This window comes from Diplodia seriata (genome assembly GCF_021436955.1).
Source record: "Diplodia seriata strain FDS-637 chromosome Unknown scaffold_7, whole genome shotgun sequence".
In the NCBI taxonomy this organism is placed as follows: Eukaryota; Fungi; Ascomycota; class Dothideomycetes; order Botryosphaeriales; family Botryosphaeriaceae; genus Diplodia; species Diplodia seriata.
In genome coordinates this window covers 1,289,511-1,303,316 of record NW_027117314.1, presented here as the reverse complement: position 1 = coordinate 1,303,316, position 13,806 = coordinate 1,289,511, and the positions used below count along the sequence as shown (strand labels likewise).

General features: G+C 55.2%; 2 protein-coding genes across 2 annotated transcripts; both read right to left on the bottom strand.

Moving 5' to 3' along the window:
- Positions 1–246: 246 nt before the first annotated feature.
- Positions 247–6,265, bottom strand: SEN1 (DEAD-box type RNA helicase; the record flags this gene model as incomplete). Its single annotated transcript, XM_066778579.1, has 3 exons — positions 247–2,260; positions 2,309–6,172; positions 6,237–6,265. 3 exons carry the CDS (start codon positions 6,263–6,265, stop codon positions 247–249), a joined length of 5,907 nt encoding a protein of 1,968 aa, XP_066631016.1.
- Positions 6,266–8,387: 2,122 nt separating this feature from the next.
- On the bottom strand, positions 8,388–13,227 carry DNF1 (phospholipid transporting ATPase; the record flags this gene model as incomplete). The annotated part of the gene is made up of 4 exons (XM_066778578.1): positions 8,388–9,432; positions 9,481–9,710; positions 9,761–12,721; positions 12,778–13,227. The coding sequence occupies 4 exons, from the start codon at positions 13,225–13,227 to the stop codon at positions 8,388–8,390; spliced, it is 4,686 nt and encodes a 1,561-aa protein (XP_066631015.1).
- Between the last annotated feature and the right edge of the window lie 579 nt (positions 13,228–13,806).

Below are 13,806 nucleotides of genomic sequence, written 5' to 3'. Positions count from 1 at the left end.
ATACCATTCCCCAACACCCATCGAATTCAAGACTTTTTTGCTTTTGCCGAAGGAGGAAAAGAAACGCTTCCGGCATGAAACGATTGAAGATCCCCCAGAACCCAGGAAATGCATGTCTTGCCTGCTGTGAGAAAGGAAGAAAAAAAGAAAACTGTTCTGGATGGAAATTTCAATGAGCAACGCCTTACAATGCTCCTTTAAGTTGCCCTCTTCCCTCCCCCTCCCAATATCCAATTCTCATCTAACTCAAGGCCTCGGCTTCTTCGGCGGCTGTCTCGGCATGAACGGATCCGCCTTCCTCTTGGCCATCTTCGACGGCATCATCTTCGGCCTTCCACTACTGCTTCCCTTTGCCGAGTTCGGTCTTGACGGCGGGCGGTCTGTGCCCGTGGCCGCCGACGCCTCGGAGCCCTGCCTGGAAGAGTCAACGACGTCCGGCATCGGTTCGTCCTTCATGACCACGTCCTCATCGCCGTCGTTTTCGGCCTTGACGCCATCGCCAAAGAACTCGCCCCAATCCTCGTCCGCGACGCTATTCCTCTTCTCCTTCTTGATCTTGACGTCGCTTCCCCTGCTGCCCTCCGAGCTCGCGCTCGCGCTGCTGTTCTTCCGTCCGTCGGGCTCCTTCTTGATCTGCGGCGCCGGCAGCTCCTCGCGCTTGATCGGCTGGATGCCGTTCGTGACCGGTCCGTCGTACGCGCCCCTCGGCGCGGGGAATTCTTTGCTGTGCTTCCTCAGCATCCCCATGACGTTGCCCTGCGTGTAGCGGCCGCGCTTCTGCGCGTCCTCGACCAGCCACTTCCAGAACTGCCCGCGCACGAGCGACTGCGAGTTGCCCAACACCCAGAGCGAGCTCTTGGCGCGCGTGAGACCGACGTTCATGCGCCTGATGTCCTGCAAGAAACCGATGCCGCCCGCCGGGCTGGCACGCACGCACGAGAAGATGATGATCTCGCTCTCGCGGCCCTGGTACGCGTCCGTCGTGTTGAATTCAACGTATTCGAACACGCTCTCGCCGTACTGACGTGAGAAACGATCCTTGAGCTCGCGCAGTTGCGACTTGTACGGAGTGATGATGCCAATCTTGCCGCGAAGGTCTGCGGCGTCTCTGAAATCAGTCGTCAGACGGTTGTACAGCGCCATCGCGACATCGATTTCCGCAATGTTGATGAGCGAATGGCCCTTCGGTGCTGCCTGGTGTTGGCCCTGAACATCGAAGAAGCGGTAGGGTGCCAAAAGCGTGCTGCTGTGCCAGGGCTGCACACGCAACTTCGCCATGTCGTCGCCATCGAGGAGACGGCCGTCGTAGAACGTCTGAGACGGGAAGTAGCTGATTTCCGGGTGCATACGATATTGCGTGTCGAGCAGGTGCACGTCGTTGGGGTGGTTTGTCTGCATGCGAACGAACAAACTCTGCTCGTACTGGAAGCGCGCGGCCTCTTTGGAGAAGACGGTGGGAGGCAATTGCTTGGGATCACCGACCAAAATAGCCTTCGCACAGCCGTACTTGAGAGGAATCAGTGCACTCATCTCCACGCACTGGGCGGCTTCGTCGACGACGACTGTCTCAAACTCGATATTCAGGTTCTGAAACATTTCATGGCCCGATCCGCTGAGCGTCGCGCAGATGACGTGGGCCTCATCCAGAATGGTCTGCTGGGCCCGTTTCCTGTTCAGGTCAGCCGTACGGCTCGACGCAACCTCGGCATCCTTCAACTTGTCGATCTGGTTGCCCAGGTTGAACTTGTGACGACGGAGGGCATCGAATTCGTCTTTGAGGGCAGACAGAGCCTCGCCCTTGAGTTCCCCCGAGTCTAGCTTCTCGCGCGTCTCGTTGAGCTTCTCGGAGATCGACTTGTGCTCCTTCATGATCTTTCCCGTTTGCTCGTACGCGTTGTTGCCGTCCTTCTCGGGATTGATGTTGAGCCTTGCATTGACAAGCACGTCCAGGGTCACGTCCTTGACGTTCACGTTCATGGCATCGCTGCGTCCCAATCTGACCACTGAGATCTTGCGATGCTGGCCATTTGTTGTCTTAACGCCATCTTTGAAACGCATGACAAGCTCGTCCACAGCAGCGTTACTCGGCGCACAAACTAGTAGTTTCTTCGGAGCTGGCTGGTTGATGCGAGCTGCTGCGGGGTTCATGCCTGTGGGTTGAGGTTTGTTGATGACTGTGCCCACGCCATTCCGGAGGCTGTCCGTCAAGAGGGCACCGACGATTGCGACAATCGTCTTCGTCTTACCCGAACCCGGAGGACTGCACGCTCGTCAGAATCGCATGTTTCGAAGGAGTCACCCTACTTACCCTTGAATGAGCGTGAAAGCGTCGTTGTCAATTGCTGATCTGACTGCCTTTGCCTGTGCCCTGTTCAGGCTATACGTCTCCTTGTATTGCTCCAGCTGCTTGTCCGTGTAGTTCAATAGCGGCGATGGTTTGGCTTTGCAGATTTCATCGCAAAGGTCGTAGTACTGCAGACCCGCCAGGGCGCCATATTCACGCTCAAGTGGCGTTATGGACTGGATCTTGGCTCCGTACACCACACTTTGCGGAGCGAGGGATCCACCCAAACGCGAGTCGTTTGAAAGACGGTAGAGGATTTCGAGCTGCGCTTTCTTACGGGTGATGCGATAAACTCTAGCCAAGCAATTCGGCGCATCGGGTGTAGTAGCCGGCCGTGGAGCTTTGGATAGGAGGCAAATGTCTCCTTCGGAGATCATGATCTCCTTGTTGTCTGCATGAGACATGTTCGTGGAGAGCTCAATGAATTGGTCGACGGTAGAACGAGTGACGACCTTAACCTCGAACGGCCTAAAGCTTCCCTCTTCGCGAGCTTTGACGAAACCTTGCCACGCTTCCAGCGTAAGGAGCGGCTGGAACGTATTTTTGTAGTCGAACGGAGAATTGAATCTGTTAGGCACCTTGGTGTAAATGTCGGTCCGAGAGTTTGGTGGGAAATCGCCCTCATGGAAGTAGTCCCAGCTGAGAATGCTCTTATGCAAGTTTGACAAATCTGGCGCCAATCGTGCACGCATATCCTTGAAAGACCGCTGGACCCTCTTCTTCTTGACCGGACCCTGCGGTATAAGAGGCAGCTTCGCCTTCGGGACCTTCTTTTCCTTCGCTGAAGGACCGAAAAGCTCCTCGTCAATCTCGTCATCATCGTCATCCGAACTCTCGTCGGACGAGACCATTACGCTCTCACCCTTTGCGCTGTGGTCCTTGCCAGCAACACCAATGCCGCGAGTGCCTGATCCAGCCTCTGCCGTTTGATTGAAGAAGGGCATGGGCTTCTTGGCCTTCTGGAGTTCAAGCTGTCTCTTCCTCTTCATCTCCTCCTTCTCGCGCTCGCGATTCTTCAGGTAATCACTCCGATCCGGCATGACAGCCGCCTTCTTCATCTGAACCGCGTGTTGCTGAACGGCCCTTTGCCGCTCCCGCCATGCTGCGGCGCCGGGCGTGATATCGGTAATGACCTTTTTGATGCTATCGGATTCTTCAGTGCCAGAGCTGGCTGGAGAAGACTTCCCGGTGCCACTCGTTGCCCATGCACTGATCGACCCTTGCTTGGCCTTCGTCGGAACCTTCTCCACCTTCCTGACGGAGTAACCGAGATGCTTTTCGAGAGCTCTCTCGAGCTCAGCCTGCTGATTGGGCGTCGTTTTAGTCCTGATTTTCCCCTCCAAGACCTCTTCAATGAACAAGCGAGTATCCTCAGCAATATCGATGTCTGCATCCCTCAATCGAACAAGAAGCTTGCTAGTGAGGGCGACCGATTTGTTGATGAGGTACTCATCGCGCAGGCGCAGCCATCCAGTAATGCCACCCATAGTAGTCTTGGGCCAATTGAGAAGCTTCTTGGCGATATCCGACTTGGAAAGTCCGCCGTCCTGCGCATCCTGCCCTTCTGTTTGACTCAGCGCATTGGCAAAATGGCTGTACTCGTCATACAACGCGTCTGCGAACTGCATGGTGTCACGGCAAAACTTGATCATGGCTTGTTTGTCGTGGCCAACGTTGCTCCAGTCTTCTGTTTTCGAGAAAATGGTGAAAAGCTCGTGCCACAGTGCCGCCCAGACCTGCTCCGTGACGTCCGCTTCTGCCGCGGTCAAGGTGCGTGATCTCAGGATACCGTCCTGAGGGTTACAAAGGACGTCCACAATGTCGGTGCATATCTTCAGCATATTCTCCGTTGGTACAAACACCTCCTTCTTGGACACGCGTCGTAAAGTCTGTTCGATGGGCTTGAGGGTGTTGAAGTAGAAAGCTTTAGTGATGTGGGCAAGAGCGTCCCGACGGCTGGTTTCGGCGCTGACCGTTTTGACAACGTTCAGAGCAGCCTGACGCGGCGTCTCGTCGGAAGAGAATAGGTGAATTATGACTGCGTGCGCAGAGTCTCTTGCGTCGAACAGCTTGTCCAAATCACCGGGGGCAAAATCGGCGAGTTTCCCGAGGACATCGGTCACAGCCTCCGATAGCCTGGAAAAGGTGTCGTTCCACCAGACCATGTTTCTGGACATCTGCACGTTCGACTTGACAACAAACATCTCCATACCGACAAGAAGACCTCCGCCCATCAGCACCTTGGTAGCAAGATCGACATCACCCGGATGGATGGACTTGATGATGGTGTCCCATACAGGTGCTATTCCGGTTTTCATGTCGTGGTGCAGATGGTCTCCCCGCCGGAGAGTCTCCCTGTCCACTTCCAAGGAAAGACAGTCGAGCTGGAGAGTGTACTGAACCACCTGTAGACCGAGATCAACAATGTGCATATCTTGGTTGAGACTCCTGTTGACCCTAATGGTGGCCAGGATATCCTCAATATGCACATTGACAAAATCGAGCATGTCCGAAACGGTCGCGTATCCAACAAAGTTCGAGCGGGCGCCACTTCCATTCATCTTTTGCAAAGACTGCAGAAGCGTGCGTAGACCGAGCTCATAAGAGTACGCTCGCGAGGGGCGTGAGTACTTGTCGTCCTGGAAGCGATCCAGGAGCTGATGGACGAGTGCGCGGCAGGCCGGCGTCTGGTTTGAGGGTTTGATAGAAGCGAAGAATGGCTCGACCCAGCCGAATACCTCGTCCAGTGTCCCGTCCCCCCTTTCCACCTTGAGCAGGAGAGAATCCAACATTTGGTTGCCCAAGATCTGCTCGATGACCGTAACCGGTGAGATGGGGCCCATGGCATCCCAGAAATCAACGGCCGACTTTTCGAGAAGCTGTTGAACGGTCCCCATGAGGTCATTGAACCCCGCGAATTTGAACTGCAGGTGCTCGAGCGCGAGCTTGCATACGTCGATCTCGATGGCGCGAAGAGAGTGGGTGATGAGATCTTTGTCAAGTTTCTCCATGATCTGCCGAACACCCATCCAGAATGTCGGCAGAAATTCAAGATCCATGCACACAATCTGCACCCTTTTCATTGCGTCAAAGAGCGGGTCACGAACTGCTGCAGCAAACTCGGGCTTGGTGATGCCGCGTTTGAACTTCGACCACGAGCCCATGGCCCAGACAAAGCGGTCCCTGTTGTAGCTGAAAAGGAACCTCGTCATGGCCGCCGTGTACTGCCCGAGCCGCAACCTCTTCTTGGTCTGTACGAGGTTGAAGGGCTCGTCAAAGTGCTTGGCCAGCAGCGCCTCGTTCTTGAGGAGCGCCTCGCAGCTGAGAGATTCAAAGAGAGCATACATGCCCTGTTCGTCCAGGGCTTTGATGCCGCGCGACTCCTCCGGCGTACTCCGAAGGAGCTCAGTCGCGTGGTCAAGACCGGCAGTTATCCGTTCCAGGTTCATGCCGTCAAAGACACCCATGAACGCCGCGACTTCATCCGAGTCGTAGTCCTCCTCGAGCTTGTGCCTCAGCTCGTTCCGTGCCCTGTGATATATCCTGATGCACACGTCACATGAAGTCATGGCGTGGCTCAGCTTCTCCTTGAGCCATTCCTGATACCCTGCCGCGTCGGTTCCATCAAAGGCAAAGATGGGAAGACAGTCCAAGACGAGGTTTTTTCTAAACTCTGCCTCTTCCAACTTCTTGTGCCGCTGGCGCCTCTCCGCCTCATCCTCGTCATCCAGCTGGCCGACAAGATCTTCGTCAAGGTAAACGCCGAGGGGGTCGGAAGTAGTCCGGGGGCAGAAAAGGTGGCTCTCTTCAGGTAGAGCCTTGAGCTCGCTGTGAAAAGGACGCCAAGTCAGCCATGTTCGATTAGGAATGCGGCCAAAGGGCAAACACCTACTTGAGCTTGTTGACCAGCACCTCACCCATGGCGTCGGGGAACCTCGCTCTCGAGCGGAGCGAGATGCCAGATCTTTAGATACGCACAAGTGTTGGACCAGCGACGGGTCACGATCTGGGCATTTCCAGCGGCAATGTGCGCTCGTGAGTGTCGGCTGTCCGGGGTGCGAATCTGCCAATCGCGCGGCAGTGGAGGGCTGTCACGATTACGCCCGAGCTTGGGTGAGGCTGCGTGATGTGTCCGATGGTTGTGCAGTGCAGCTGCGGGCGAGGGCGGCGACGGGGGTTGGTGGAGGTCCAGTTCGTGGTGCTTACGGGGGGATGGGCAGCGAAAGGAATGGAACGGTATTTGGCTTTGACGAGAGCCGGATGGCGCGCGGACCCGTGCACAAGGCCTGGCGACACCTTTGTTGGTGAATGAGCGTGGGCAACTAAGGAAGGCGGAAGTTTTGAGGTGCAGGGTCCGATTTCGACATGCGCATCATCGCGCCCGCGTCCAGGGCGCGACTCCCGTCCCACGCTGCGCGAAGGACCGAGCGCCACCCGCGTCAACACCACAACCTGCAGCCACAACTTCCTGCATTTATCGATATTTCTACTCGCCCCGGCTCTATTTCTTCACTTAGGCTCTATTTTGAGAGAGATATGCCAGAAGAGCCATCTCTATAACCCAACTAGCCACTCTTCACCCACACGCACTCCCACAATTCACTCACACACATGCGTCCCGATATACTCTCTCCTCTTGGGAAGCAATTCCTATCAGAAAATCAAAACAACTCACACTGTCAGAGTAGCCGACGATAGAGCATCCCATATTCAGACAACGCAAACAGCTCAAAGTGTCGAGACCAGTCTAACAGCGCGCTACCCATTAAAGAATGGAAAGCGCCCAAAGTGTCCCTCTAGACAGCATATCTCATTGCCGGATGCGAACGGTTAGCAGTGTCAAGTGACCCAGGCACGTCAAAGCGGTAGGTGTCGCCTCGGCCATCATATGCCCGCACACACTTACGCTTACGCATACGAGTCGGCGGACCAACCCTCCTCTCATGATGCATCCCTTTTAGGAAGCATGTCCCACCAACGAATGGCACAGTAGTGACCCAAGCACGTTGACGCGGCATCACATGACCCAAGGCGGATTGCGCAGTTTCCCCAATCAAGCACTGTCTGTGGCACTTCCATTTTGAGTCGGACGGCCAACGTCCGTCAACAACAAAATCCCCAGCAAATCCGGGCTCATCATTCTTATGTTGTATTGTTACGTAAAGCGCGGGCCAAGGTTGGTTTGGCATGCTGGGCGCTTGCCGCCGATCGCATCAAGCGAACTCATCTTCCAGCACTGCGGCACTGCGAGGGGGAAAAGCACAAAAGCGGGAGGGGAAGATGACGCTCGTCATCTGAACGGACCATCACACGCATACTAGCGGCTGAGTATGTACTCCGCAGTCTTGGTCACAATCACGGGCGAAGCGGGAACTTTCGGTGTGCAATCATGTACATCAGCTTGGCACTGCGGCTGTATCAAGGCAGCCAGCGCTGCCTTCGCGTACATTGCGGCGGGATCACCTTCATGCATTGTCACGGCATCCGAGAACTCCGAATCGCATCGGGGAATCTTTTTGCTGCGCATTCCTATCTACAGGAAACCGACCGCCGCGACAGCTGACAGGCTGCTTCCACGGGGATCGCCAGGGGACAATCAAAGACTTGGTCAGAAGCCGTAAAAAAAGTGTATGCCGTCTATGCAATCGCGTGTGAAAAGCGAAACTAAATCCGTACTATAGGTAGTACGGCCGTGCTGATGCAGAAAGGGGAGAATGAAAGCCAGAAAAAAAAGACTACTCAGCGAAAGAATTGAAGCTGCCAAGGAAGTGGACGAACCAAACCAACCTCGCGACTTTTTGAGCGAGTGCCAAAGCGTGTTGATGCAAAAAGAGGAAGTAGATGAAAAGGACCCCTGGTATCCGCCATGCGCCTCGCTCTGCTTGGTATTCTTTCTTTGAGAGCAATAATCCCCACAAAAGCCGTTGACGTCGAGAGAAAACAAAAACATTACCGCCGCTCAAACGCCCCCAAGATGACTGTGACAAATCTCTTTCGCGTTCAAAACATATACAGATGCTCGTGCTGGCATTACCTACAGCTATCACCGGGCCATTCCTATCGATGCATCTGGATCGAGATTGTATGGTCCCGAGTGGCTGCTTTCTAACCTGCTGAGCCGTGCTGCAGAGGTGAAGTCGTTGCTCGCCTCGAAACTCTGCCGTATCCTGTCCATCGACATTCTTGCTCTGTCGTACGATGGCCTGGTACGGTCCATTGATGCTCGTGGGCGGTCCATTGATGCTCGTGAGCGGTCCATTGGCTCCCGTGGTGGATCCACTGACACGCGTGGTGGGTCCATTGACGCTCTTGGTCGATCCATAGACGGGCGCATTTCACCTAGCCGGTCTTCTGTGACGTCCTGCGGTGACAGGCCGCCTTGTTGATCCGGCCAAGAAGACCGCGGGCCGGTGAAGTTGGTGCTGTCACTACCGTTCTGACTCCTTGGGTTGTGCGTCGTTGCGGTCGGTGCAACCGAGGGTGGATATATAGGCCGTTCATCGTCCGGAATCGATGACATGGTGTTGCGCTCCGGCTTGTTGACCGGCTTGGAGAGGTCCGACGAAGACATTGAGTTGACTTTCTCTCCAGACACAGGCGGCGGCGGGGGAATGAGCGAGTCATTCTCCTTCAGATAATCGAATTTACCTTGGACAACTTGCTCCCGGATGATGTCAACATCCAGAGGATAGTAAATCTTCTGGATCGACTTCACCGTGAACCTGGGTAAAAGACAAACAATCACTCCGAGTAGCGTCAAGGCCCAAAAACTTAGCTGCCCGTAAACTTGCGGTGCCGCCTTGTAGAAGGTGAAGCCGGCATCAAAAGCTGTGTAGATACCGGTCCAGGCCCAGATCAGCAGAATACTGATTGCCACGATGAGCAGCGTCAACCAGTCCCAACGGTACGTGTTCATGAGCATGTAGATGTTGGCGATGATGACGGCCGCGCTCGCAATGTAGATACCCATGCGCTTGTTGTCGGCAACATCGAGACCGTTCGAACTCTGGAAGTTGGCCGGGATGAAGAGGAGATAGGCCATGTAGAAGACAATAACTGATTGGTACAAACCATCGACCATGTATCCCCTGCGAGACATTAATAAAGCGCGGGTCAATTGCTCGGTTGGTACTCACCAGAACTTTGTCTGTGTCCACTCCTTGCGCTCAATGCCGCGGCGGTAGAGCTGGGGAACAGCAAGGGAAACCTTGTCGTCTACGTCCTGATCGAGAATGCCCATCAGGATGACGGGCAGAGACGTGAACGCCAAATTGTACATGATGATGTATGTGTAATCGAAGATGTAAGCACAATCGAAGTTGTCGTAAATCTGGTACCAGAAGAGAGCGAAAGTCCAGACCAAGTTCTACATGTCGTTAGCACAGGCAATCGCTCGTTAGTGTCATATATCCCTACCTTGTAGAAGAAGTTGGCGATGGTCTCAGCCAATCTGCGGTAAGACCAGCGTCCATGGACCAAGATCAACCGAGTCAAGAAGCGGAATTGACCAATGGCGTAATCGGAAGACATGACGGCCGCTCGGCCCTCTTCACCAGCAATACCAACACCAACGTGGGCTTCCTGAATCATAGCCACGTCGTTGGCGCCATCACCGATGGAGAGGGTGAGGCAATCCAACCCGTTCTTAACCATTTCGACGACCGAAGCTTTCTGGGCAGGGCTGACACGACAGCAGAGAACAGATCTGCACTGCTTGCAAAGAAGCAGGAACTTTTGCTTCAGCCTCTCATCCAGCACCAGCTTCAACGAGTCACCGTCGATGATAATTGCGTGAGTCGGGTCCGGAGGCTCATGGTTGGTCTGGGCGGCTTTGAGTTCCTCGTCCGAGCCAGTCATGCCGAATGTCGCCAGATGCTTGTCGAGCTCCTTCTCTGCCACTTCTATGCTCTCATCCACCTTGAGCACGATAAGGTCCATGTCGTTGTCCAAGAGGTTGCAGGAAAAGCCGATATTGATGGCCGTCTCAACTTTGTCGCCAGTAAGAACCCATAGCTTAATGCCGGCTCTGCCAAGCAGAGCAATAGCATCCGGTACACCGTCCTGGAGTCTGTCCTCGATGGCTGTGCCTCCCAAAAGCATGAGATCACGCTCGATGGAGTCGGAAACTTCTTCGAGCTTCTGTTCACGATCAGTGACAGATGATGCTGCCACTTCGTGACGCACGTTCCATTCCCGGTATTCCTCTTCAGTAAGCTCCTTTTCAGCAATGCAAAGGGTGCGCAGACCCTCGCGAGCGAACATCTCAAGATGCTCTGCGGTGCTGCGGCGCAGCTCGGCCTGTTCACCTTTCTTCAACCGCGAGTAAATGATGCTGTCCGCACCCTTGCAGTAGAGCATGATCCTGCCATCAGGCAGGCGCATGATTGCACTCATTCTCTTACGCGAGGAGTTGAACTCGAGGGTGTTGAGGATCTGGAACTTCCGATCTTCACCCATGACGTTGACAATCAAACCATCGTCCACTCTGCCCAAAACCGTGAAGCCAACGTCACGGGCAGTCGAGACAAGTGCAGCCTCATCGGGCGACTGAGCCTTGAACTCGATTTTCGGTGGGTCGCCGGGCGTCCTTTCGGTAATGACGGTGTGGCACAGAGCGAGAACCAACATGAATTGCTCATTCGCGCGGCGCTGCTCTTCTCCAGCCTCACCGCCCAGATCGGCGACGTAATCCGGAGCAATAAAGGTGATGTCTTCGTCTCGGAGATACGGGTTGTCATGCTGTTTCCGCAGCATCTCGATCATCCTCACCTTGTCCTGGGCGATCTGCGCGCGAGCCCGGGCGCCTTCTTCTTCGACATCGATGCCTTGACGTCTCTGCAATCCAGCCTGTGCTTCCGTATAAGCCTCGCCATAGGGTACGCCGTTGATGGTGCACTTCTTGAACTCCATGACGTTTTGCGTCAGCGTTCCGGTCTTGTCGGAGAAGATGTATTCAATTTGGCCGACATCGTCCGAAATGTTCCAAGACCTCGGCGTGCACGGGTAGTCGAGTCTTTCGTAGTACATGTTGACATCGAGGTAGATGTAAAAGGCCTGGATCGTCCTGATAATCTCAAGGGTGATGTAGAGCGAAATGGGCACCAAGTTCTGGAAGAGGATGACGGCTGCCCAAAAGGTGATGAATCCATCGACCGAAGGTTTGCCGCCGTACGAGCCAAACTCGAAGTAATCCAGCGAATTTCCGCCTTGAGACCAAGTCACACCCTGAACAATGCCGGCGATCAAACACATGACGAAAAGAATGATAAAGTTGTAGATGACGTTCCAGTTCAGGTCTTTGGAGATCTTGGCACGCTTGCTGGGAGTGATTCCGGAATTGAGCATAATCTTGGTGTCTTCACCAGTGAACATGACGACACCGAGAACCCAGTCCGTGTTTCGAATGCTGCATCCACGAAGCAGAAGGTTGTTGACGCTGATGGGTTCGGCCATTTGCGACGCGGGCGCTTGCGGATCCCTGGGATCGTGTTCGTTCCAATGGAGGACACCGGAGTAAGAGTACAAGTTCGCGTGTGGGGGTTCGCTCTGGATGGAGAACTCGGCCTTTTCGCATTGGCGGGCGTGAACAACTTTCCGACCAGCATGGAGCGCATGACGGACTTTGAGGTTAGTCTCGCCATCCAAATTCTTGGTCTCAACGTAACATGCGCCGTCCGGATCCGAGGTGGCAAGAACAACGATATCAGCTGGTACTTCCTCTTCATTGTACAAACGCACGAAATCGCCGACCTGGACGTTTTTCCAGTAATCCTTCTTGAACCGAGCCTTGCCGGGCGCGTCGCGGAACGGGTTCATGACGCTTCCATAGAACTTCGATGTCGGCTCAGGCTTGGGTTTCTCCGATTTCGGTCCGGCGTGGATACCCTCAAAAGTAGGTTGTCCGTTTTCGCCATTTCCTTGGCCTGGAAGGGGAGATGGGACAGGGGTCATTTGGATGGCATTTGGCTCGCCAAGCACTGTTCCATCATCGCTCTTCCTGAAAACGTGCGAATCGCGATGGGAAGCAAACGATCGCCGGGTTTCGATGGATGGCCGCGATTCATCCTGCGCCCGTTCCGAATACGTCTTGCCTTTGCCACTGCTACCTTTGTTTTTTCTCTGTTTCCACAAGCTCCAAATCATCAGCAGCAGCCTTGTGTTCGCCTTCTTGAACTGTCGCCAAAGTCCGACACGGTCTTCCGCAGTGTTGACATTTTCGTAGTCGACGAGCCTATGCACCGGAGCGTTGTTGAGCACGTTGTCAAGCACGGTTCTTCTCCAGTCTTCAATAGCATCTTTCACCGCCGTAACGGCAAGAATGACGATCAGAGGAGCGGCATTGAGAGCCGGGTTCGAGGCTCCGAAAACGGAAAAGGCCTAAGGCTGCGTAAGCGTCCGCAGCTGGGGCCAAATTGTTCCAAAAATATACTTACACCGAGGATGATGATGAAGGCGAAATAAATGTTGGCAATGTTGTGGAATTGCAGCCACAGGTTCTTCGGAATGAAGGAGAGGGGCGTGTATTTGGCAGTTCGGATCTTGTTCCTCACGTAGGAGACGCGCGGGTGGCCTTCTTCGTCCCTGGCTTCGGGCGGCAGCGGGATGTTGAAGTAGACGGTGCGGCCACCTTCGCCGTCATCGCTGGCGTCGGACACTGTCGCATTCTCGTCGCTCGGCGCGCCTGGGGTTTCTTTGCTTTCCGGGTGACCTTCCGCCTCATCCCGCTTCTCATTTCCTCCCGAACCAATGCGCTTGTGCAGTCGCCCCAGCACCGATTCGCGTTTCTTGTTGCCCTGTTCTCCCTGCACGCGATGGGTGGCCCAGCGGATTCGTTTGACGGGATTCGACACCTCGCTGTCCTCTGGGGGGTTCTGGGAGGCCATTGTGGTGGTGGTGGTGGCGGCCTGACAACAGAGGCCCGGGGGCCGAGAGGAACGCAGCGGCGATCAGCCGGCCTGAGCCGGAGTTGGTCAGGAGCGTCGCAGGGCGGCGGGCGGCAGCGTGGACGGGATGTCGAGGGTCCGTTGTGCGGTGATGGCGCGATCCGAACGGTCGCAGAGCAGCGAGCGGTGGAGAGCGAGTGTGGAAGAGAGCGGAGAGCTGGGGCGGTGATTGTCGGTTAGGCCGGAATTAAGGCCAGACGGATGCTGTAAGCAGTCGCGAAAATCTGCGCCCAAGGAATGTCAAAAGCGCGCGGAGAGTCGGCCAGTCATGCGGGTCACTCGGGGTCGGAACGCGTTTAGAGATAAGGGTAGGGCTGGGCCGGGGCGCTCGTGGTGCTGTGAGCGGGAGGGAGGCGGGCCTGGTGCGTTTCTATGATGCTGGTGTCGAAGCTCTGCACGCCTCACGCCTCGCCCGGGAAAGGTGGCCGGCCGAGAATCAGATTTGGCGCCTCGCCGCAGCCCGCCCGCAACGTCTTGAAGCCGAAGGTCCGGGAGCGCGCGCTGTGCAGGTGCAGCAGT